The sequence below is a fragment of the Protobothrops mucrosquamatus genome, unplaced genomic scaffold, assembly GCF_001527695.2.
Source record: "Protobothrops mucrosquamatus isolate PMUCROS unplaced genomic scaffold, P.Mucros_1.0 scaffold1931, whole genome shotgun sequence".
Taxonomy (NCBI): Eukaryota; Metazoa; Chordata; class Lepidosauria; order Squamata; family Viperidae; genus Protobothrops; species Protobothrops mucrosquamatus.
In genome coordinates, this window is record NW_015388052.1 from 166,589 (window position 1) to 189,617 (window position 23,029).

The following is a 23,029-nucleotide window of genomic DNA, read 5'->3' on the forward strand; positions in this document are numbered from 1 at the left end:
TTAGCCTCCAGTCCCCTAATCATCTTTGTTGCTCTTCTCTGTACTCTTTCTAGAGTCTCAACATCTTTTTTACATCGCGGTGACCAAAACTGGATGCAGTATTCCAAGTGTGGCCTTACCAAGGCATTGTAAAGTGGTATTAACACTTCACGTGATCTTGATTCTATCCCTCTGTTAATGCAGCCTAGCACTGTGTTGGATTTTTTGGCAGCTGCAGCACACGGCTGGCTCATATTTAGGTGATTGTCCACTAGGACTCCGAGGTCCCTCTCACAGTTACTACTATTGAGCAAGATGCCACCTATGCTGTACTTGTGCATTTGGTTTTTCTTGCCTAAATGTAGAACCTTGCTTTTTTCACCATTGAATTTCATTTTGTTAGATAGTGCCCAGTGTTCAAGTCTGTCCAGATCCTCCTGTATCTTAAGCCTGTCTTCTGGAGTATTGGGAGAGCAACTGCTATATTTGCCATCCCTGTGGTAAAAAAATGACTGGATTGACCCCAGACCCAATGAGACCTCACACCATCTCTTTTTCCTTTTGTCTCTTTCTGTTTTATTATACAAAAGATTCCTTTTATTAGAAATAAAGTGGTATGCTTCTCTTCATTTTACAGACCTGTATTTATACCTTATTTCTGGGCTCATATAAAACTGACAAAATCTATTCAACTCTTCCCCCAGGGCCAAATATAATGCTTATTTACATTTTCCTCTAGATTTATATTGTTGCGTCCCCCTATTTTTAGTTTTAGTTTTATTTTTAGTTTTAGATTTTTTTAAAATAATCACGGCTTTGTTGTTTTTTATAAATAATTCAAGGCGACTGTGATACTGTATCCTCCGTCCTCCTTCTATTTTCCCCACAACAACAACAACCCTATGAGGTAAATTGGGCTAAGAGAGGGACTGGCCCAAAGTCACCTAGTTGGTTTTCATGGCTAAAGCGGAACTAGAACTCACAGCCTCCTGGTTTCTCAGCCAGCATCTTAATCTCTACCTGAAACTAGTTCTCTGTGTTGTATTAGATATCCTGTTTTTAACATGTTTCCTCAGAAGCATTACAATGATTCTTTCCTTTTTTCTATTTTGGTTTTTGTGCTCTTTCCCCATACTTCATATTCTATTTCCAGAACATTTACAGCTGTCTCTATCTCTGTGGGCCTTTTATTTCCACTTCTGTGGAGTTTTTCTGTCTTTCTTCATAAATGATGGATAGCGAGCCAGTCTTTTCTTCTTTTCTTTTTTCTATTTAAACTGAAGAAAATGTCGGGGAGGGGTCTTTCCAGGTCATTTGTTTGGCCTTCTTTCTGAGTGAGGGAGAGCCCCCATTTTCTCAGCAGCTGCCATCCCCATTTTCCTCAGCATGGCTTATTTTTATTTATTTATTTATTTACAAACTGGTAGTTGGCACCACAACACCAAATACATAATGATGAATTTCAACAAATCCATTGTGTTTAAAAACAAAACAGTGTTTCCCCTTTCCTCATCCCTGAAGATGCCTTTTCTGAATTATTTCTGAAGTACTGCAACTCTAGTTATTGTTTTTATTGCATTTTTTGCATTGAGGTGTGTGTGTTGTAGACATTTTCTGAATAATAGATTGTCCTCAGCACGTAAAGCACAAAGTGACCTTTTAATCAACTTGCAAAACAGAATGTACCTGTCCTGAATGCTACATTTATTTAATAAACTCCATGAAGATTTTTTCAAAGACACAAAAAAAGAGAAAATTCAATGTTATGTATTACAATGTAATGAATGTACAAACAGAGGCCTGAAGGAACAGATTAGGGATACATTATCATGGAGAAAATCTATCTATGCAGTCACTAGAGATAAAAATGACCTCATGGCACATAATCAAAAAATGTTATGCATTGGAAGGAACCAATATTGTACATTAAATTAGTAATATCAAACAAGGAAGAATTTGTCAGACAATCATCACAGACCCAGCAATCCAATCCATCAAAGAGGTGATTCAAGTTTTGTGAATTTCTACTCAAGACTGAATTGGGCAGGTCAAGATGGACTTCACAAAGGGATAAATTTATTGTAAAATCGGAGTGCGCTATTCATAATTAGAATTTATGATGTCTTGCGGTGAGGAACAGCACAGATTTCGTAAGAATGAGGATATGTTGTCAACCCAATTTTAGGTTTTTCACTGGTTTTTTTCTCTCCTTTTGGTAACTGGAAGACGAATGCCTTGAGCAGGTTTATAAAGAAGATAAAGAGCTCAGCTCTTGATAATTTATCTGCTAAAGACCCATCTGACTCTGTGGAGGAAATGGGAAGTGTAATTACAAAATAATCATGAAACAATAATTAACGATAACATTGAGAAAGGAAGGTATTTGAAGTTACAATATACTAAAGTACCTTCCTAACCATCTTCTCTGCCTCCTCTTTTATCATCTCGCCTGGCACTGCTCCAAGAACTGGCTGTGACATGTCATAAGTAATTTTTTCTTAATATATGAAGACCATCTTCATTCTCCCAATATGCTTAAGCTTATTCTTGAATTGATCTATTGCATAACTTCACACAATACAGATAGTCCTTGACTTACAAACGCAATTGGGAGCAGAATTTCCATTGCCAAGCAAGGTGATTGTTAAATGAGCCATGCCTTAATTTTACAAACTTTTTGGCCATGACTGTTAAGCAAGTCACTGCACATGGTCATTAAATGAATTTAGCTTCCTCCATTGACTTTGCTTGTCGAAAACTGGCTGGGAAGTTCGCAGGTAGCAGTCACATGACCCCAAGACATTGCAATTGTTGTAAATACATGCCAAGGAGTGATCATAGCTCACTTTTTTTGAATATTCTCTAAATGAATGGTTGTAAGTCAAGGACCACCTGTACATTGAACTATAAATTAAATCAACCATCTGAATTCACCTAACATACTAAAATCAGTAACCTAAATTTACATTAACCAAGTTTCACACTTCATACAAATGTAGCCATTATGTCTCAATGTGCCTGTTAAAAGTATTGTAAAAACAGCCAATTCAAAAATCCAAATTCAAATCCAAAGCAAAATGTTGTCAATAATTATCATATGTTTTGATTATTAAACTAGCACTTCTGCAGCCCAGTTTTCATGCACTTCTAGGATATAATGGTAGAAATTTAATTCCAGCTTACCGTGCATAGTATTAATTCATATGAAGAATGATTTGTAAGTTATATATCTATAGTGTGTTGGGAAAATCTAGCCAATTAGACTATGATTCATTCAGTGAAAAATAATTTAGTATGATTAATGAATCTTGTCATATCCCTATTTTTGCACTACACAAAAAATTGTTCTTTCACTAGCCAAGTTATAGAATGTTGAAAAAAATGCAACTTCTGTATAAGAAACAGATAAGTTATGGACTGACAATTGATCTCCAGTTCCTACTACATGGACTAAATGTGCCTTTTGTCTTTCAAAACAAAACACAACTTTCCTATTTAAAATAAAAATCACACCATCTATATGATAATAAACCACTTTTATATTTACCACCAGCAAGGAGTTGATATTGTTTTTTGTCAACAAATTGTCCATCCTTGTCCAAAAAATGACTTGGGTTGAATTTTTCAGGTGTCTCCCATCGTTCGGGATCAAGTAATACTGAATTCAGATCTGGGTTAATAAAAGTTCCCTGAAAATAATTTTAAAAAAAAGTTGACTCAATGCATCCAAACTATCCCGTTTCAAATTCCTTCCTCACTTTCACCAGTTTCTGAGCACTTTTCACACAGTATGTACAAACATAAAAATTTGGAACTAATCATAGTGTATTTCTGTGGCACATCTTAACTTAAATCAATTTGTGTGCCTCTTATGAAACAGAGATAACAAAAACTCATTCTGGACATGAATAAAGTAATATACTGTTCCTGGGTATTTTTTTAAACATCATAAAACCCATGAGCTGTAGGAAGCCACTGTTGAAAAGAACAGGAAGCTACATGGAAATTTCAGTACAGCTTCACTGGAAGTCTCAGGGGGTCATCTGAGATGCTTCAATGAATGCTGTACTAAGAGGGTCTTAGATTAGATGTCTACAGTTGGAGTAAGGTACTTTACAACTCTAAGATTTTATGGAAAGAAATAATCAATATCTGTTCAGGAATTTGTATTCATGAGGTTTGAGTTACTATTGGGTTATTATTTCTATTTTAGAAAGTCTTTGAAACATATCACTGTTTCTTCTTGACATGAATCTCATTACTGATGCAATAAGGCTATGATTTTTTTTTCTTTTTACCACCCTTTAATCCCTATATTCAGTGTGGAGTCGGGGCAACTGAATGGAGTTGAGCGTTTACTGGCTGGATGGCCTTCCTGATGCCTTACACAAAGTTTGCAGTAGATATTTTCTCTTTGCACCCTGATAGAGAAACATCTGCCACTGCCTAGGACTGAACTCTTAACCTTCCAAGTGGGAGGCGAGCATCTTCACTTCTAAGTCACTGCGCTGCTCAAGGGCTATGAATTGTTACTTATTTAAAATATCTATATAGTCACCCATTTCGCATGCCATAATCTTGTAAATTAAAGATCAAAAACCCATACAGTTATAACAAAAACTCCAAGCATCCCTAAGACAAACACTCTTCCACCCTTCAGTGTTCAATTTTGCTTGCCCTACCTCAGTGTTTGTGGAAAGAGCCATTTTTTCAAGGCCTTCAAGAAGGCTAGGAAGATAGGGGCCTACTGGATCTTGGGGAAGGACCACTACAGAGCCATAGGCAGAATACATAGGAGCCATTGATTCATTCATTTATTCAGCCACTCATTCACTCATTGCTATATCATCACTCTTCTATACCTTGGGAGCAAGAAAACCAAAGATATTCACATTCTTTGCACATTGTTTGATAATTCTGAATAAGAAGGCATGTTTGGTTCGCTGAATCTCGTAAATCACAGCGCTGGTATAAGGTAATTTCTTCCAATCTTGATGGCCAACTGCATTTGAAGAACCCAAAACCTTTTCTATCTCCTTATGGACTTTATCTGAAAAAAAAATGAAAGGGGGGGGAAAACATTTTACATTGGGAAATGCGTGTTGCTATGCCACATTTGTAAAGTAAGGCAGCCATGGTTAGGTTTTATCCCCATAACAACAACCCTATGAAGGTTGGACTGAAAGAATATCACAGAGCAAAAGTCAGTGAAGGTGAATCTGGGTCTTTTGGGTCCTATACCATATGCCAATGTTTGTTGCTACATGATGCCAAAACCAGAATTTCTCAGGCTAATCTTTCCCAGATGGATAGTCACACAGCTCCCACTATTTTTTAAAGCCAATATGTCCATGGAAAATTCTTTACAGCCTATCTGGAAGGAAGTGTGATGATATATGGAAAAGACCTTGCGAGACAGGTTGAAGAGATGCTGCCTAGGAAATGATCAAATAAGGGAGGGGATAGCCTGCAGCTGGATAGTGGGTGGAGCAAGAAACTCAGAAATCACCCTCTCTTGTTTCTCAAGCTGTAAAGGAGATGGAAGAAGACCTGAGACATCAGACTTGCAAGATTCTGTTAATGTAGCTTTACAATAAAGTTGAATTAGTTTATCTGTTTATGTTTCCAGTCTGGTCTGGCTAGTGAGTCTGAAAGCAGCTCGAGACACCCCCTGGAGCCCTTGGTTTAGCCCAGGGGTAGGCAACCTTGGCTCTTTTACGCAGTGCTTTTTTTGTAAAAAAAAAAAAAAAAAGGTGCCGGAACTCACACACTGTGGGGAAAAATGCATGCGCAGCAAACTGCCGTGCTTTCCCCCCCACAAACCTCATAACCTTTTGATACCCTTTGTCCCAATGAAGCAGCCAGAAGGTCATACCCTTTTGACTTAATGCCTCACCTACCTAAACAGATAATATGCTTAAGTTTCTTCCTATCTCTTCCTGTCTTTGTTAGTTCCTTCTGCTTTCATCTCCCTGTGTTTGTTCTTACCTGGCCTTTGGCCATGTAATGTGTTACTAGAAAATAGTTGCTTACATGAAGACCTTTTCCAATGAAGAAACCTTTGTCAGCATCTAATGGTTAAGCTGGTGTATGTAACAAGTATATAAGAAGCAATAAACTCAGAGTTTGTCAAGCTGTGTCTTGCAGTTTCAAACCTCTGCTCAAGACATGCCTGTGTCTTTGTCTTAACGTCTTACAACACACGTCATACAACCCGCCTTGCCTACCCTACAAGGTTCCATCCAAAAAAGGTGACGGAACTCCGTTCTGAGCATTCTATGACAAAAAAAGCCCTGCTTTTATGACTCTTGGACTTCAACTCCCAGAATTCCTGAGCCAGCATGGCTCAGCTTGGAAACCTCTCCCTTTCCCCTCAGCATGGCTGGCTCAGGAATTCTGGGAGTTGAAGTCCACGAGTCATAAAAGAGCCAAGGTTGCCTACCCCTGGTTTAGTCTGTGTTCATACAATATGCAGCTACTTACATATGTAATCTACCAAAGTTAGTTGATATTAACCTGAGTAGTGTCAGGTGTAAATAAACAGGTCCATATGTGAAGAGTTCATTTTAGGCTTTCTTGCTCAAACCAATGGACCAGCACCTTTTCAGACTAACAATTTGCTTCTGGATAAAACTAAATAAGATTCAAAGGCACTCAAGAGGGATTGGACTTCCCCCTATATAGAGACTCTAAACTAATTCCCTATTTGACTCTTCCCCTGATTCTGCCAGTCTCTCTTCAACAAGTCAATGGTTTTGGTTTGGTCCTAATCTATTATGTGAATCCAGTCCAATAAGCTAAGATAGAGCTGGCTTTATTGTTCAAACCCAGAAAAAGAATTAATGTTTTTTTTGTGAAAGCAACACTGAGCTCCCATTCTGTGGAGCTACAAGTACCTCAGAAGAAAAATGAGAACAGAAGGAATTATTAACATTAATCAAACCCTCTCCCATCAGATAAACGCCCCCCCCCAAAGTTGGTAAAGAATTTCTGTTCTTTTAAGAGGTGAGTGAAAATGACATCATTTAGGGTGGTGGGGAATTATGTGCAAGGAGATAGCCAAGACTATATTTACTATTTCTTCTGCTCATTAGACAACGAAAAAAGCTAAACCATTCCTCCAAGTTGCAGCTTGTCTGTGCCTAATATTCATCTTTGTAAAATTGCCCCAGGAACAACTCTTCGGAAGCTACCAGAATAATCATTTTCTCATCAAATGCCACTCCTCCCTCCCAAGAATGCTGCTGGGAGCAATTATACATTTTCACTTACTACAATTTCCTGAGACATTTAGACTGCCAAACACAGCTCAAGCACTATTTAGAGCAGGGGTAGTCAACCTTGGCTCTTTTATGACTTGTGGACTTCAACTCCCAGAATTCCTCAGCCAGCCACGCTGAGGGGAAAGGGAGAAGTTTTCAAGCTGAGCCATGCTGGCTCAGGAATTCTGGGAGTTGAAGTCCACGAGTCATGAAGGGGCCATAGTTCCCCCATGCTGGCTCAGGAATTCTGGGAGTTGAAGTCCACGAGTCATGAAGGGGCCATAGTTCCCCCATGCTGGCTCAGGAATTCTGGGAGTTGAAGTCCACGAGTCATGAAGGGGCCATAATTCCCCCACGCTGGCTCAGGAATTCTGGGAGTTGAAATCCATGAGTCATAAAAGAGCCAAGGTTGACTACCCCTGATTTAGAGCAACGACGTCCCTCTTAATTATTTAGGAGGGAGAGGTTCCACCACCCTTGGATGCTATGTTAAAATGAAAACCCTCCCCCCTCTGATCTACCTGGGATCAATCCTAATCTTCTTCCCACTGACTCTCCTCCCCCTCTCACCTTGAACATCTGGATGAGATGCCATCAGCAGCAGTGCCCACTGCAGAGTGATTGCAGTTGATTCTGCACCCGAGATAAGGAAGTTGAAAATGCATTCAGCCAGGTTCTCTTCATTATAGGCAGAATTCTGGCCACCTTTGTTCTGTTTGTGACAAAAGGGGGGGAAATGTTATTTAAAAGTTATTGCCCGGTCTTCCAAACTTTGTCATATTGTCTGTGTGGCTCCCTATTTTACAAGATGATACATTCACTAGAAATGTACTGTGATCTTTGGTGTCTCTGAGCTTGGTTTTTTGGCTGCAGACATTTCATTATGAAATGTCATTAGGTAACATCACGAAACATCATCAAGCCAACAATCAAACCCAAAGAGCACCAAGGACTCCACAGTTCAGCTCTGAGCTATAGAGATTTTATCTTCTGTTGGAACGATGATCTTTGCAAACATTTTGGGGGTTTAGCAAAACATTTCTCAGATCCTGTTTTAAGGACCCTTCCCATCTTATACCTCCCCGACAACCTCCCATTTATGCCCTATTTTTGTGAATGCCTTTAAAACTGCACTGGTGTTAAAGAAGCGTCTCCCCTCCCCTTGTTCCAACACAGTTTTTGCCATGGGCTTCAACACCCATTGTGACAGTGATGCAGTGAGGTGAACCAAAATGAGAGAATTGACTAATTTTGTATTGGCATCTTTAAACCAACAAAAGTGCGTATAGTCAAGGCCATGGTTTTCCCAGTTGCAATGTATGGCTGTGAAAGTTGGACCATAAGAAAGGCTGAGTGACAAAGAATGGAGGCCTTTGAACTATGGTGCTGGAGAAGAATCCTGCGAGTCCCCTGGACTGCAAGGCGATCAAACCGGTCAGTCCTAGAGGAGATCAACCCCGACTGCTCTTTAGAAGGCCAGATCCTGAAATTGAAACTCAAGTACTTTGGCCATCTCATGAGAAGGAAGGACTCCCTGGAGAAGAGCCTCATGCTGGGAAAGATGGAGGGCAAGAGAAGAAGGGGACGACAGAGAATGAGGTGGCTGGATGGAGTCACTGAAGCAGTAGGCGTGAGCTTAAATGGACTCCAGAAGATGGTAGAGGACAGGAATGCCTGGAGGAACGTTGTCCATGGGGTCGTGATGGGTCAGACACGACTTCGCAATTAACAAAAGCAAAACAAGCTAGTATGACTTCTGCCTTTTCTTCCCTTTCCTCCAAGTCCATATTGTTTTGGCTACAGGACCAGAGCTTTTTTTGTCATAGAATGCCCAGAACGAAGTTTCTGCACCTTTTTTGGATGGAACCTTGTAGGGTAGGCAAGGCGGATTGTATGACATGTGTGAGTTCCNTATTTTTAATTTGGTTTTAACAAAAATTTTAAAAAGAAACGGCCAAAATTAATATTTCATTTTAGTTACATTTTAAACTTAGTATTTTGTATTATTGTCTGTTTTTAACTTGCTGTAAGCCGCCCTGAGTCCGTCAGGAGAAGGGCGGGGTATAAATTTGATAAATAAATAAATAAATAAAAATAGTTCCCTGGACTGGAAAAGCAAGGGAAGAAAAACATACTTTCAGATTTGAAAGATTCTGTTACAACAATCTTATAATATAAAAGTAGAATTAGTTCTTCCAGTTGTGTTTCCTGTCTGGACTACCTCACAAGGTTCACAAGCACTGTCTTAACTCAATCACATCAAATTTTAGGAAATATGGTGGTGGCAAGGTGAAAAACACAGTGACAATGTTAGCAGACTTGACACACAGACCTTAAAAAGCAGCGTGAGTAAATCCTTTATTTCTCATCATTGTAAGCCTTGCTTATGAATAAATGCAAAGATGTTCAAGGTAGCAGACTGATGGAGACACTGAACTTACATCCACCATTCTTTCTCTTCATTGTTCCATTCAGAAATCTATCGATCCTATGTTTATGCCCCTTGTGGGGTGATATCTGAATGTCCCTTCAAGAACTTTTAAGAAGTCACAATAACATCTTGCAATTCCACTAGGAGTAAAAACCAGGGATGTTGCAGTGGAGTAGAATTTCACATGTTCTTCATCTATTGGTGGTGCCCAGCTGACAACTTATCTTTATCTCACCCCAAAAGATAAAGTTGGAATAAGCCCCGTTCCCCTATAACTACAAGGGCAAATATGATTTTTGCAATAAATCAGGCTTGACCAATTAGAATAATTTAGGATCTTTGTTCTTATCTCCATATTTTATTCTGTTTTGCCAGTTAGAAGCTGCTTTATCCCCCCAGTGTGAAGACACTCAAATCTCTACCGAGGGCAAATCATTGGTTGTATAGTAGATTTTGATGAAAAGAGCATATCATTTTAATGGACTAAAGCATTTAAGCTTCAAAGTTCTTTTCAACTCAGAATCTTCACTGACATTCAGTCTCAAATTTTCACTTATAAATAGCCCAGAACCAAATGAACATGAGAAATGACCATCTCCTTTTGTAATCTGATTATTCTATGATTCTTCAAGACAGTGCCGGATACATTTGCAAAGAGTCTGGAGAGCCATGCTACAAATACTCTGATTTGGATTCTTGCGCTGAGCAAGGAGTGTAAATCAATAGCTCCTTCCAACTCTTTGATTCTACACAAATAAAATCCCAGTACCAACTAGCTATTATTTAAACTTCCTGGTCGTTCAGTGGTATTCACAACTCATGTTCTTCAATGCCATTCAGAGGTATCCACAATTTTTGATTCTTTTCCCAAGTATTTCCAACCCGTGTTTATTTGTGAATAATCTTCCGTTGTAATGGCAAAGAGAAACGAGGAAAAATGCAACAAGCAAGAGTTCCAAAAATAACTTCTTGGCTTTTAAAAAAAACTAGGAGTAAGAAAATAAGAATAACAGAATAACAGAGTTGGATGGGACCTTGGAGGTCTTCTAATCCAAGCTCCTGCTCAAGCAGTGGCTGTCCAGTCTCTTCTTAAAGACCTCCACTGATGAAGCACCCATGATTTCTGGAGGCAAGCTGTTCCACTGGTTAATTGTTCTCACTGTCAGGAAATTTCTCCTTAGTTCTAGGTTGCTTCTCTCCTTGATTAGTTTCCATCCGTTGCTTCTTGTCCTGCCTTCAGGCACTTTGGAGAATAGCTTGACACCCTCTTCTTTGTGGCAGCCCCTTAGATATTGGAACGCTGCTATCATGTCATCCCTAATCCTTCTCTTCATTCAACTAGACATACCCAATTCCAGCAACCATTCCTTATATGCTTTAGCCTCCCACCTCTTTGTGGCAACCCCTAAGATACTGGAACACCACTATTGTGTCATATTAAGAAACTGGTACTTACTTTCTCCATTTGTAACAGATAGAAATCAGTGAAATCCTGTGGCTCCTTCACTGCCTGTGCTTCTTTATGTTTCTGCATTGCCTTCTTTATAAAGGAAAGCACCAGCTCCTTGCTAGACAGGGCATTTTTGTGTGGCCCTGGGAAATATTTCATGAGCCACGAGAACTCTTTATGTAACTATAGAGAAAACATAAGCAAAGTAAAGTCACTATCAAGGATCCCAAGCCTGGGCTCAACCCACACGCCCAATTCATGGTCTGTTTCTGTTGCTTCCCTCTGGGAGGAGGTTCCGAAGTATTTCCAGCAAGACTACCAGATTCTGTAATAACTTTGTTCCCTATCTAGTCCAACCCTATACCATTCCAGACAAAGGGGTGGTCCAGTCTCTTCTTGAAAACTCCCAGAAGAATGGCTGATCTTGTCTCGGTCTACTCCAATCACAAACTCTACTTGGGAGAAGATGAGATTACAATTCTTTTCACCCTCACCTAAGGTCATCATCACAATGGCTCTCAAAAAGCTTTGGGTCTGTCTCAGTAATAAAGCAAAGAATAACTTACAACATAAGCAAAGCTCCCTCCAGATTTTACAGCAGATTCAAGGGCGTCCGTCACTTGTTGGCTGTCTTTGTCTTCAAGAGGGGATCGGTTGCCAAAACTCACAGTCCAGACCATTTTGCAAAGGGAAGCGGTGATGGCGTTCAAAGGGTCAAACGGCTGCCCTACAAATGAAGTGATGGACAAATATTTTCTGCTTTCTTCTTAATATAGGTAATCCTCGAATTACAACCGTTTGTTTAGGGACCATTCGAAGTTACAACGGCACTGGGAAAAAAGTGATTTCTGACCATTTTTCACATTTGCGACCGTTGCAGCATCCCCCATGGTCACGTGATCAAAATTCAGACACTTGGCAACTGGTTTCATATATTTATGACGGTCGCAATATCTTGAGGCCGTGTGATCACCTTTTGCGACCTTCTGAGAAGCTAAATCAATGGGGAAGCCAGATTCATTCAACAACTGTATTAGTAACTTAACAACTGTGGCCAGGAAGGTCATAAAATGGGGCAAAACTCACTTAACAAATTTCTTGTTTAGCGAGGGAACTTTAGGACTTGATTGTGGTCTTAAGTTGAGGATTACCTCTCTATCTGCTTGGAATTTATGGTGGAATCGACCAATTTATATGTGTGGGTGTGTTAAATTTTAGATTTTTGCTGACAAAGAATTAAAGGGAGACTAGTATAGCTATTTCAAGCTATTTAGCTCTCATCGGCTAATATAGCTCGAAATAGCTATACTAGTCTCCCTTTAATTCTTTGTCAGCAAAAATCTAAAATTTAACACAGAAATAGTTTGTCACAGTAGCGTCTGCCTGTAAAAGCTCCTAGATTGGGGCTGAAAGGCGAAAGCAATAGTAGATTGCTCCGTCCCATATTTGGGTAGACCAGGTGCTTTGTTATACCGGTAACAATTGTTATATTAGAATATAACCAAAAAGATGCCAAATTGTATTTCAAAGCATGCAGAGACTCCATGAACACTTGAGCAGAGCAAAATAACAGCCGATGTAAACTCCTAGTGCTACGTACCATTTACACGGGCAAAAGTCTCCACCAGCCGAGGGCCTTCCTCTTCAACCTGGCTCTCCACTGTTTTCTTTTCTTTCTCGCCCTTCAATAAAATTAGCTGCCCAATTTCTCTTTGCTGCTTCCAGATATCCCCACCTAAAAAATACCAGATTAAGAAGTACAAGAAGTAAAGCAACGACTGAGAGCAAAATAAATAAATCATAGGAAAAAAATAATGCAATATATTATTATTATTATTATTATTATTATTATTATTATTATTATTATTATTATTCAAATTTATTATTCTCTCAACACCGCCCCCCCCCCCAAAAAAGGTAGTTCATATACAGGACAAAAGAGTCTGTCGGTTACATTTTCTCACAAATTTTCTGTCTTACATTTGTGTGTGTTTTTCCCTTGTATTTTGCATTAGCAAAACGAATGAGCAATGTGAGCCCCATCTCCAGTATGCAGTGGAGCTGTTCAGCCTAATACTCCAAGGAAAAGAGATGGAAATATAGAGTGTCTGAAAATAAGAATTTTCATTATAGAACTCAGTGGTAGAGTCCCTAATACAGACTGGCTGCCAACACACAAACTGTATCCAATAAGCCCCTCCGACCAAGAGAGAAGTCATTAATTTGAAGCTCCTAAAAGTTACAAAGAGAAAGAACTGATGTCTGTGGGAAGGTCTAATTCAGGGGTCTTCAAAATTGGCCCTTTTATGACTTGTGGACTTCAACTCCCAGAATTCCTCAGCCAGGCACGCTGGCTGAGGAATTCTAGGAGTTGAAGTCCACAAGTCATAAAAGGGCCAAGTTTCAAGACCTCTGGTCTAATTCATCTATTTATTTGTATCCCATAGAAGTTAATCCTATATTCAGTTAACTCATTCTGTTGGCTCTAGATCAGTCTTAGCCTTGGCTACTGGAAAACAGGTGGACTTCAACTCCCAGAATTCCCAACCAGCAGCATTTAATAATAATAATAATAATAATAATAATAGTAAAGTTGGAAGCGACCTTGGAGGTCATCTAGTCCAACCCCCTGCTCAGGCAGGAAACCTATACCATTTCGGACAAATGGCTGTCCAGTCTCTTCTTAAAAACCTCCAGTGTTGGAGCATTCACCGCTTCTGGAGGCAGGTTGTTCCACTGGTTAATTGTTCTAACTGTCAGGAAGTTTCTCCTTAGTTCTAGGTTGCTTCTCTCCTTGCCTTGGCCACTAGAAGATGGGTGGACTTCAACTCCCAGAATTTCCCAGGCAGCATCATGCTGGCTGTGGAATTCTGGGAGTTGAAGTCCACACATCTTCCAGATCGGAAACACTGAACTAATGTTTCCAAAGAGAGATCTAGCACAAATACTTCCATATTTTATAAACACTTACCATTGTCATTGGCTATGCTACTGTAAGGAGTCATAGAGGTCTTAGAGGTGTCATTTTCTTCTTTCATCCGCTGTATGGATCAAGATAAAAAGTAAGTGTTATTCTTGGATGGGGGGGGGGGTTCCAAATAAAAATTAAATTTTCAGTTTCTCCTGCTGGGAAACTTTCAATCCTGCTCACCTCTGTTCATGGCAAAAAAAAAATTGAAAGTAATGAGAATGTTCTTTCCTAGTTTTAGTTTTAGAGAACAAATAAATAAGATTGCAGGATGTAACAGAATAACAGAGTTGGAAGGGACCTTGGAGATCTTCTAGTCCAATCCCCTGCCCAGACAGGAAACCCTGTACCATTTCAGACAAATAGTTGTCCAGTCTTTTCTTAAAATCCTCCAGTGTTGAAGCACCCACAACTTCTGGAGGCAAGTCATTCCACTGATTAATTTTTCTCACTGTCAGGAAATTCCTCCTTAGTTCTAGGTTGCTTCTCTCCATGATGAGTTTCCATCCACTGCTTCTTGTCCTGCCTTCAGGTGCTTTGGAGAATAGGTTTGTGGCAATGCCTTAGATATTGGAACACTGCTATCACATCGCCCCTACTCCACCTTTTCATTAAACTAGACAAACTCAGTTCCTGAGGCCGTTCTTCATATGTTTTAGCCTCCAGTCCCTTAATCGCCTTTGTTGCTCTTCTCTTCTCTCTTTCTAGAATCTCAACAATGCAAGAAAGGATTTCCCGTGTTCATTCCATATAGCAAATTCAGCAAGTTAATTTACTTAGTTGACTCTTTTTCAACCTACCTACAGATATCCTATAACAGTGATGGCGAAGCTTTTAGAGACCGAGTGCCCAAAACCTGCCACCCACCCTGTCCCTGCTCTGCTATGCACACTGGGCCACCCACCACCTCCACGGCCCACCACAGATCACTCAGGCAGCCCAGAAGCACCATGGCAGCCATGCCCTCCGCCCGTGCCCCGCAGCATCATCTGCGTGCGATGGGGCCAAGGGCAGAGTCTTGTCCCCGCTGCCCGGCTACCATGTCCTTGGCTGCGCTGCTTCAAAGGGCCATGTCCAGGGGCCACTCTCCTCTGGGGGGCTGCTGGTGAGGAGGGGGCGGTGGGAGGAGGTGGGGCTGGGGCGATGGTTCGCCACCACTGTCCTATAAGTACCAAATATTTTAATTACAGTGACAAGTTCTTGAAGGCAGTTTCAAAAACGCACATAATTAATCTTCTCTCTCCTAACAGTTTGTTCATACCATGATCTATTGGCCACAAGGGGGCAATGGAGTTGTAGGTAGCATTAAGGATTTATTTTGTGTTCCTTTTTAGACAAAGAGCAGCTGGAGAGATAAACAAAGTTAATTTTATGCCTTTGTTCCCTGGAATCCATCCACGCTTTTACTCTGATGTAGGCAAGATGTAGGTAGTTAGGTGCTAGGGTTTGCCTGTCTCTATACCAGTATTTCACAATCTCAGCCAATTTAAGATGTGTGGACTTCAACTCCCAGAATTCTTCAGCCAGCCATTGTTGGCTAGGGAATCCTGGGAGTTGAAGTCTACAGATTTGCATAAACCTTCAGAAATTCATTGATTGTTGCTCAGATGATTCTCACAAATGCTCACGTGCACAAACAGGACGTTTCCAGTTCCATCGTTCAAGTTTATGTAACTCTTAGATAGTGAAAAGGAGAAGGGCCAAGATAATTAATACTACGAAGAAGAAGAAGAAGAAGAAGAAGAAGAAGAAGAAGAAGAAGAAGAAGAAGAAGAAGAAGAAGAAGAAGAAGAAGAAGAAGAAGAAGAAGAAGAAGAAGAAGAAGAAGAAGAAGTAGTAGTAGTAGTAGTAGTAGTAGTAGTAGTAGTAGTAGTAGTAGTAGTAGTAGTAGTTGGAAGGGACCTTGGAGGTCATCTAGTCCAACCCCCTGCTCAGGCAGGAAACCCTATACCAGTGATGGCGAACCTTTTAGAGACCGAGTGCCCAAACCGCTATCCAAAACCCACTTATTTATCGCAAAGTGCCAAGGCTGCATGGGGGGGGCCTGGCCCACGGGGTGGGCGTGGCTGCTGTGGTCATGGCAGACTGAGTGGGCGTGGCCGGGGTGGGTGTGGCCACCTTGATGTTGCTCGTGGGGGGATGGCTGTTGGGGCTTGGCAGGATTGGGGGAGATCCAGGGGGTCTCTGGTGGATGGGGCGGTGGGCAGGAGGCTTGTCCTGCGGGCTGAGGCAGGGGGTAGGGCGGGGGTGCCATTGCTGCGGGGCAAGACAGGGGTGGCTGCTGCCTGATACCATCAGCCCCCGCACACAGAGGCCAGCAAGCGCATGGGGGCGTGCTCTACCACCTCTGCTCGAGCTTGCTAGCCTCCTTGGTGCTGGGTGGGGTTGCTGCTCTGGGTGCCAGCAGTGGCCTAATGGACCTGCGCGAGCTGGTGGCGGCGGCAAGTGTGCCCACAGAGAGGGCTCTAAGTGCCGCCTCTGGCACGCGTGCCACAGGTTCGCCATCACTGCCCTATACCATTTCGGACAAATGGCTGTCCAGTCTCTTCTTAAAAACTTCCAGTGTTGGAGCATGAAAGAGTCACAGGCTTCTCTCCAAGGAGCTAGGCATCCACACCTTCAACCCTATGATAGCCCTTCAAGTATGTAAAAATTGCACTCTGGTCTCCTTTTAATATCCCCTTGCTACACAGTCCCAACAGCATTGGTCTTAGGAAGCTATCATCTAGTGCAGGGGTGGGGAACCTTGGCTCTTTTGTGGCTTGTGGACTTCAACTCCCAGAATTGGCTGGCTCAGGAATTCTGGGAGTTGAAGTCCACAAGTCCTAAAAGAGCCAAGGTTCCCAACCCCTGACCTAGTGTAAGAGAAGCGTTGAGAATGAGGTGGCTGGATGGAGTCACTGAAGCAGTAGGCGTGAGCTTAAATGGACTCCAGAAGATGGTAGAGGACAGGAAGGCCTGGAGGAAGGTTGTCCATGGGGTCGCAATGGGTCGGACACGACTTCGCAACTAACAACAACAATGTCAAACCCACTGAGGTCGTCAATTGTTCAATAGCCCGTGCAAACCCAGAAAACGACTTTTAATAATCTGGTTAAGGATTGTTGTAGGGATACAGTTTTGGGGATGAAAGGAGACATGGGTTGATTTAATATTATGATGCAACATTATCTAGGGCATGTTGCATAATGAGATGTTGCAAGCAGACAAAAAGATAACAAATCTGGGTAGGCTGTTGAATTATTTGTTCTAGCCACTAAGGCTGACATAATAGCTGCGTCAGTGATATAAGGCAGTTTTGGAAAAAACTACTCTGATAATCAGAACGTTCTGTTCCTCTGAATGAGGTTTTAGCAACAGCTTGAGAAATGCTAGGGCAGCCATTATTTTGCCAAAGATAAATTTAATATGTTGTTGTTAGTTGCGAAGTCGTGTCCGACCCATCGCGAGCCCATGGACAACGTTCTTCCAGGCCTTCCTGTCCTCTACCATCTTCTGGAGTCCATTTAAGCCAGTGATGGCAAACCTTTTAGAGGCCGAGTGCCCAAACCACAACCCAAAACCCAGTTATTTATCGCAAAGTGCCAGGGCATTGTGGTGCCCTCAGGGGGGGCCTGGGGGTATGGCCCACTGGGTGGGCGTGGCTGGGGTAGGCATGGCCACCTCGATGCTGCTCATGGGGGGGACACCTGTGGGGGCCGGGCAGGGTTGGGGGAGATCCATGGGGTCCCTGTGGGGGCGGTGGGCAGGAGGCCCAGCATAGATGGGGGGAGGCATGCAATCCTAGCTGGGACTGGGGGGGCATGACGCCCATGGGGATCCGGCTTTCCCTGCTCGGGGTGGCCTTTGGCTTGCTGGGTGTGGGCATGCTCTACCACTTCTACTCGAGCTCGCTAGCTTGCCGCTTCGCATCCTTTGTGCTGGGTGCGGCTGCCACCCCAGGCGGCAGCAGCAGCCTAATGGACCTGCGCAAACTGCTGGCAGCGGCGGCACATGTGCCCACAGAGAGGGCTCCAAGTGCTGCCTCTGGCACGCGTGCCATAGGTTCGCCACCACTGATTTAAGCTCACGCCTACTGCTTCAGTGACTCCATCCAGCCACCTCATTCTCTGTCGTCCCCTTCTTCTATTGCCCTCAATCTTTCCCAGCATCAAGCTCTTCTCCAGTGAGTCCTTCCTTCTCATTAGGTGGCCAAAGTACTTGAGTTTCAACTTCAGGATCTGGCCTTCTAAAGAGCAGTCGGGGTTGATCTCCTCTAGTACTGACCGGTTTGATCGCCTTGCAGTCCAGGGGACTCGCAGGAGTCTTCTCCAGCACCATAGTTCAAAGGCCTCAAATCTTTGGCGCTCAGCTTTCTTATGGTCCAACTTTCACAGCCATACATTGCAAATGGGAAAACCATGGCCTCGACTATACGTACTTTTGTTGGCGGGGTGATGTCTCTGCTTTTTAGTATAGGTGTTAATAAACTTACCAAATGCTGGTGTGAAAATAGTGCTGTGCTTGTCCAAGACAAGCGTAGCAGTTAAAAACATAATGGCTGTATAAATGTTATAAATGTGCAATACAAGTTGTCCTCATTTTGCAACAACAATTGGGTTTGGCAACTCTGTCATTAAGTAATTTGCTAAGTGGGAAATCACATGATCATGTCTGTCTTTTGCTTTTTCTCCCTCCCTCACCCTTTGGAATGTTTACCCCTGCGCTAGGGATAATTAGCAAGAAGGGAAATATATTTCATTTAAATTCATTGGAAAAGAGAGATTATAAGAAGATAAGCAGGCACACAAAGGAGAAAACACATCGAGAAGAATGTGGAGTCACTGGCAGCCTCAGAAGCACTAGGCCAGACATGTCAAACACAAGGCCCGGGGGCCGGATGCGGCCCGCAAAATGGTTTCATGTGGCCCGCAAAGCCATCCTGGAAACAGTGAGGGAAGGGCCTCCAGCCGGGAGCCAATGTACAATTTTGTTGTGGCCATCTATGCTGAAACGCATTCAGTCTTGGCTCCACAAGGCCGTCTAGAAACAGCAAGGAACCAGCCCCTGCCTTGTTGGTCCTTCCCCCTGGGTGCATGCTGGGGAGGTGTCACCCTTTGTGAGCAATGAAGAAATGAACCATGCCTTGGCACTTGCCCCGGTCCCACCCCCTTTACCAGAGACCCTCAGATCTGTCCCACTCCTGCCCAGGCCCCCACAGGCACCCTTGACACGAACGATGTAGAGCTGGCCATGCCCACCCAGTAGGCCACACCCACTCCATCCACGCCCACCCAATAGGCTGCACCCACCCTGGCCACACACCCCTGCCCCTCCGAGGGCAACTGCAATGCTGATGCGGCCCTCAATAAAATTGAGTTTGACACCCCTACACTAGGCAAACAGTTGGTTTATTCCTCATTGTGCGCCTGCTTACTCTCTTATACAGATAGCCCTCATCTAATATCCAGTCATTCAGTGACAATTCAACGTTAAGGTAGCACTGAACAACTGGTACTTATGACATCCTCATAAATTCCAGCCACTGCAGCACCCCTATGGTCACACGATCACGATCCAGGTGCTTGGCAAATGGCTCACACCATTTCAGTGTCATGAGAGCATGTGATCAGCTTTTGTAACTTTTCCTGCCTGCTTCCCACAAGCAACGTCAATGGAGAAGCTCTTACAGACTTGCAGTCATTCCTGCTAGCTTCTCCATTGACGTTGCTTGTGGGAAGCAGGCAGGAAAAGTTACAAAAGCTGATCACATGCTCTCATGACACTGAAATGGTGTGAGCCATTTGCTGAGCCCAAGGGAGGAGTCAAGCGCGTCATATGTTATGAGTCCCTGCACCCTGGCAAGAGATCTAAGTCCATCTCACCTTCAATGCCTCTCTTATCTCCCACTCATTTCCCTTAACAGCCAGTTGGTCAGATTCATGTAGTGCAGACATGTCACACACAAGGCCCGGGGGCTGGATGCAGCCCGTGAAGTGGTTTCATGTGGCCCACGAAGCCATCCTGGAAACAGTGAGGGAACGGCCCCCGCTGCCTTGGCCCTGGCCCAGGCCGGCCAGGAGCCAATGTACAATTTTGTGGTGGCCATCTTGGCACTTGCCCCAGTGGACCATGCCTTGGCACTTGCCCCAGTCCCACCCCCTTCTACTAGAGACTCTCAGATCTGTCCCACTCCTGCCCAGGCCCCCACAGGCTCCCCTGACACAAATGATGTAGAGCTGACCACGCCCACCCAGTAGGCCACACCCACTCCATCCACGCCCACCCAGTAGGCTGCACCCACTCTGGCCACACCCACTCGGCCCCCCAAGGGCGATCGCAATGCTAATGCGGCCCTCAGTGAAATTGAGTTTGACACCCCTGATGTAGAGAGTTTAAGCTTGCAATAAATCTTTATACTCATTTGAACTGCCTGAATCTCCTGATTTTCCCCAGTGCTTGACAAAGTCGCTCAACCAGTTTTTCTCCTGAGGAGCCTTGCTATGGAGTACATGTTCCCAGGGATCTCATACCCTGTAGTGTGCTTGCATCACTTCACCTCTTCCCCTGCCCACATGCATCTGCTGCAGTATCTCCTTCTGCCCCCATCTCACTCCATAGTACTCATGTGCCCTCTGGCCTGCTTGGGATTCACCTAGGACTTGCAATTTCCTGCTGGCTTCCTCATTGACTTTGCTTAGGGGAAGCTGTCAGGAAGTCCTAAGTTACGGTCATGTGACATCCTCACTTAATGAGCCACGATCTTTGCTTAACAAAAGCAATGGGCTCATGTGAGATCCTCACACAGTGACGCAATCATCTTTGCTTAAAAATAGCAATGGGGACTGTCAGGATTGCTGGTTCTAAGCTATGCGGTTACATGGCATCATGCTTTACAACTCCATCATTTAGCAATGGCAATTCTCAGCATGAAGAAGTTAATTCATGTCAGATCCATATCTGACATAATAGAATATCTTTATTGCCATTGTGTAACTCAATACGAAATTAAATTAATAATAGAGAACCAGGATCAGAAAGTATCTGCTCAAAGATTCCCGTTGACAACACCAGATTTAGACATGGTGAAGTCCTAAGCCAGTGATGGCAAACCTTTTAGAGACTGAGTACCCCAAAACTGCCCCCCACCCCACCTGCCCGCAGGACCACCCACCGCTCCACGGCCCACTGCAGCAGATCGCCCAGGCGGCCCAGCAGCGCCATGGATGCAACGCCCTCTGCCCGTGCCCCACAGCATCATCTGCACACAACGTGGTGCGAGGGCGGGGTCTTCTCCTCACTGCCTGGCTGCCATGTCCTTGGCTGCACTGCTCCATGCAGGCCACGCCCAGGGGCGACTCTCCTCTGGGGGGCTGCTGGTGAGGAGGGGGCTGTGGAGGGAGGTGGGGCTGGGGCAATGGCACGCATACCCACAGAGAGGGCTCTGAGTGCCCCCACTGGCACATGTGCCATAGGTTCACCACCACTATCCTAAGCTCTGAGAAGCTGTAGAGGCTCTATTTGCCAGGTGCTAATAGAGAATAAAACTGGGTAAGAGTGGACCTTGACAAGAATACCATCAAGAGGCCTAAGAACTCTGAGTGGATGGAAAAAAACCCTCCTTAAACAGAAGGCGTAAATGTATATTGTAATCAAGGAGGGTCAAATGTCATTTCTGAAGACTTCCCTATATGAAATTAGAATAAAGCTGTAACAGATCTGAATTTTAGAGAGACCCCTCTAAGAGGCTCTAAACTGTAGCTTGTTTAGCCTACACCTACATCTGGCTTGGCCAGTACAACTGAAAGAACAATTCTGAGATCAGGTCTGATGGCATCCCTGCCCGTCTCTTTTGCTTCTTGAAGACTGAGCTCCAAGAAGTCTTTGTGGGATTCCTTCCCAGGGTTTGCAGCAATGTGCCCGAGGATGGCCCAGATCATTTGAACCAACATATCTAACAAAATTCAATGGTGAAAAAAGCAAGGTTCTACATTTAGGCAAGAAAAAACAAATGTACAGGTATAGTATAGGGGGTACCTTGCTCAATAGTAGTAACTGTGAGAGGGATCTCGAAGTCCTAGTGGACAATCACTTAAATATGAGCCAGCAGTGGGCTGCAGCTGCCAAAAAGGCCAACACAGTGCTAGGCTGCATTAACAGAGGGATAGAATCAAGATCACGTGAAGTGTTAATACCACTTTACAAGGCCTTGGTAAGGCCACACTTGGAATACGGCATCCAGTTTTGGTCACCGCGATGTAAAAAAGATGCTGAGACTCTAGAAAGAGTGCAGAGAAGAGCAACAAAGATGATCAGGGGACTGGAGGCTAAAACATATAAGGAACATTGGGTGGAATGGTGTGTCTAGTTTAATGAAGAGAAGGACGAGGGGTGACATGATAGCAGTGTTCCAATATTTGGAGGGGCTGCCACAAAGAAGAGGGAGTCAAGCTATTCTCCAAAGCGCCTGAAGGCAGGACAAGAAGCAACGGATGGAAACTAATCAAGGAGATAAGCAACCTAGAACTAAGGAGAAACTTCCTGACGGTTAGAACAATTAACCAGTGGAACAACCTGCTTCCAGAAGCGGTGAATGTGCCAACACTGGGAGTTTTTAAGAAGAGACTGGACAGCCATTTGTCCGAAATGGTATAGGGTTTCTTGCCTGAGCAGGAGGCTAGACTAGATGACCTCCAAGACCCCTTCCAACTTTATCATCATCATCATCATCATCATCATCATCATCATCAGCATCATTATTATTATTATTATTATTATTATTATTATTATTATTATTATTATTATTATTATTATTATTATTATTATTATTAACATTACCTTTCAATGAAAAATGATTCACGATTATCTCCCCGAATCCTTTAACTCACCAAACTTAACAGATTTAATATAGTAGTTAATTCAGAAAGGTTACCTTGGAGAGAGTCTCTTGGTAAAGCCTG

The 23,029-nt window shown here is 43.2% G+C and overlaps 1 protein-coding gene across 1 annotated transcript; it reads right to left on the reverse strand.

Annotated features, from left to right (window-relative positions):
- Positions 1 to 2,093: 2,093 nt before the first annotated feature.
- On the reverse strand, positions 2,094 to 14,160 carry LOC107294399 (cytochrome P450 2J6-like). The gene is made up of 8 exons (XM_029285609.1): positions 14,094 to 14,160; positions 12,723 to 12,857; positions 11,689 to 11,849; positions 11,129 to 11,305; positions 7,812 to 7,959; positions 4,842 to 5,029; positions 3,512 to 3,668; positions 2,094 to 2,263 (listed from the first exon to the last, which is right to left on the reverse strand). Exons 1-8 carry the CDS (start codon positions 14,158 to 14,160, stop codon positions 2,094 to 2,096), a joined length of 1,203 nt encoding a protein of 400 aa, XP_029141442.1.
- Positions 14,161 to 23,029: the final 8,869 nt, after the last annotated feature.

What these genes read in the sequence shown, in the direction of transcription:
- LOC107294399 (XM_029285609.1), bottom strand. Translation starts at nt 14,160, where the DNA reads ATGAAAGAAGAAAATGACACCTCTAAGACCTCTATGACTCCTTACAGT. An exon ending in TAGCATAGCCAATGACAATG is followed by an intron (nt 12,858 to 14,093) that starts GTAAGTGTTTAT and finishes GGTATTTTTTAG; the next exon opens with GTGGGGATATCTGGAAGCAG. An exon ending in TTGGTTTTCTTGCTCCCAAG is followed by an intron (nt 3,669 to 4,841) that starts GTATAGAAGAGT and finishes AATTATTTTCAG; the next exon opens with GGAACTTTTATTAACCCAGA.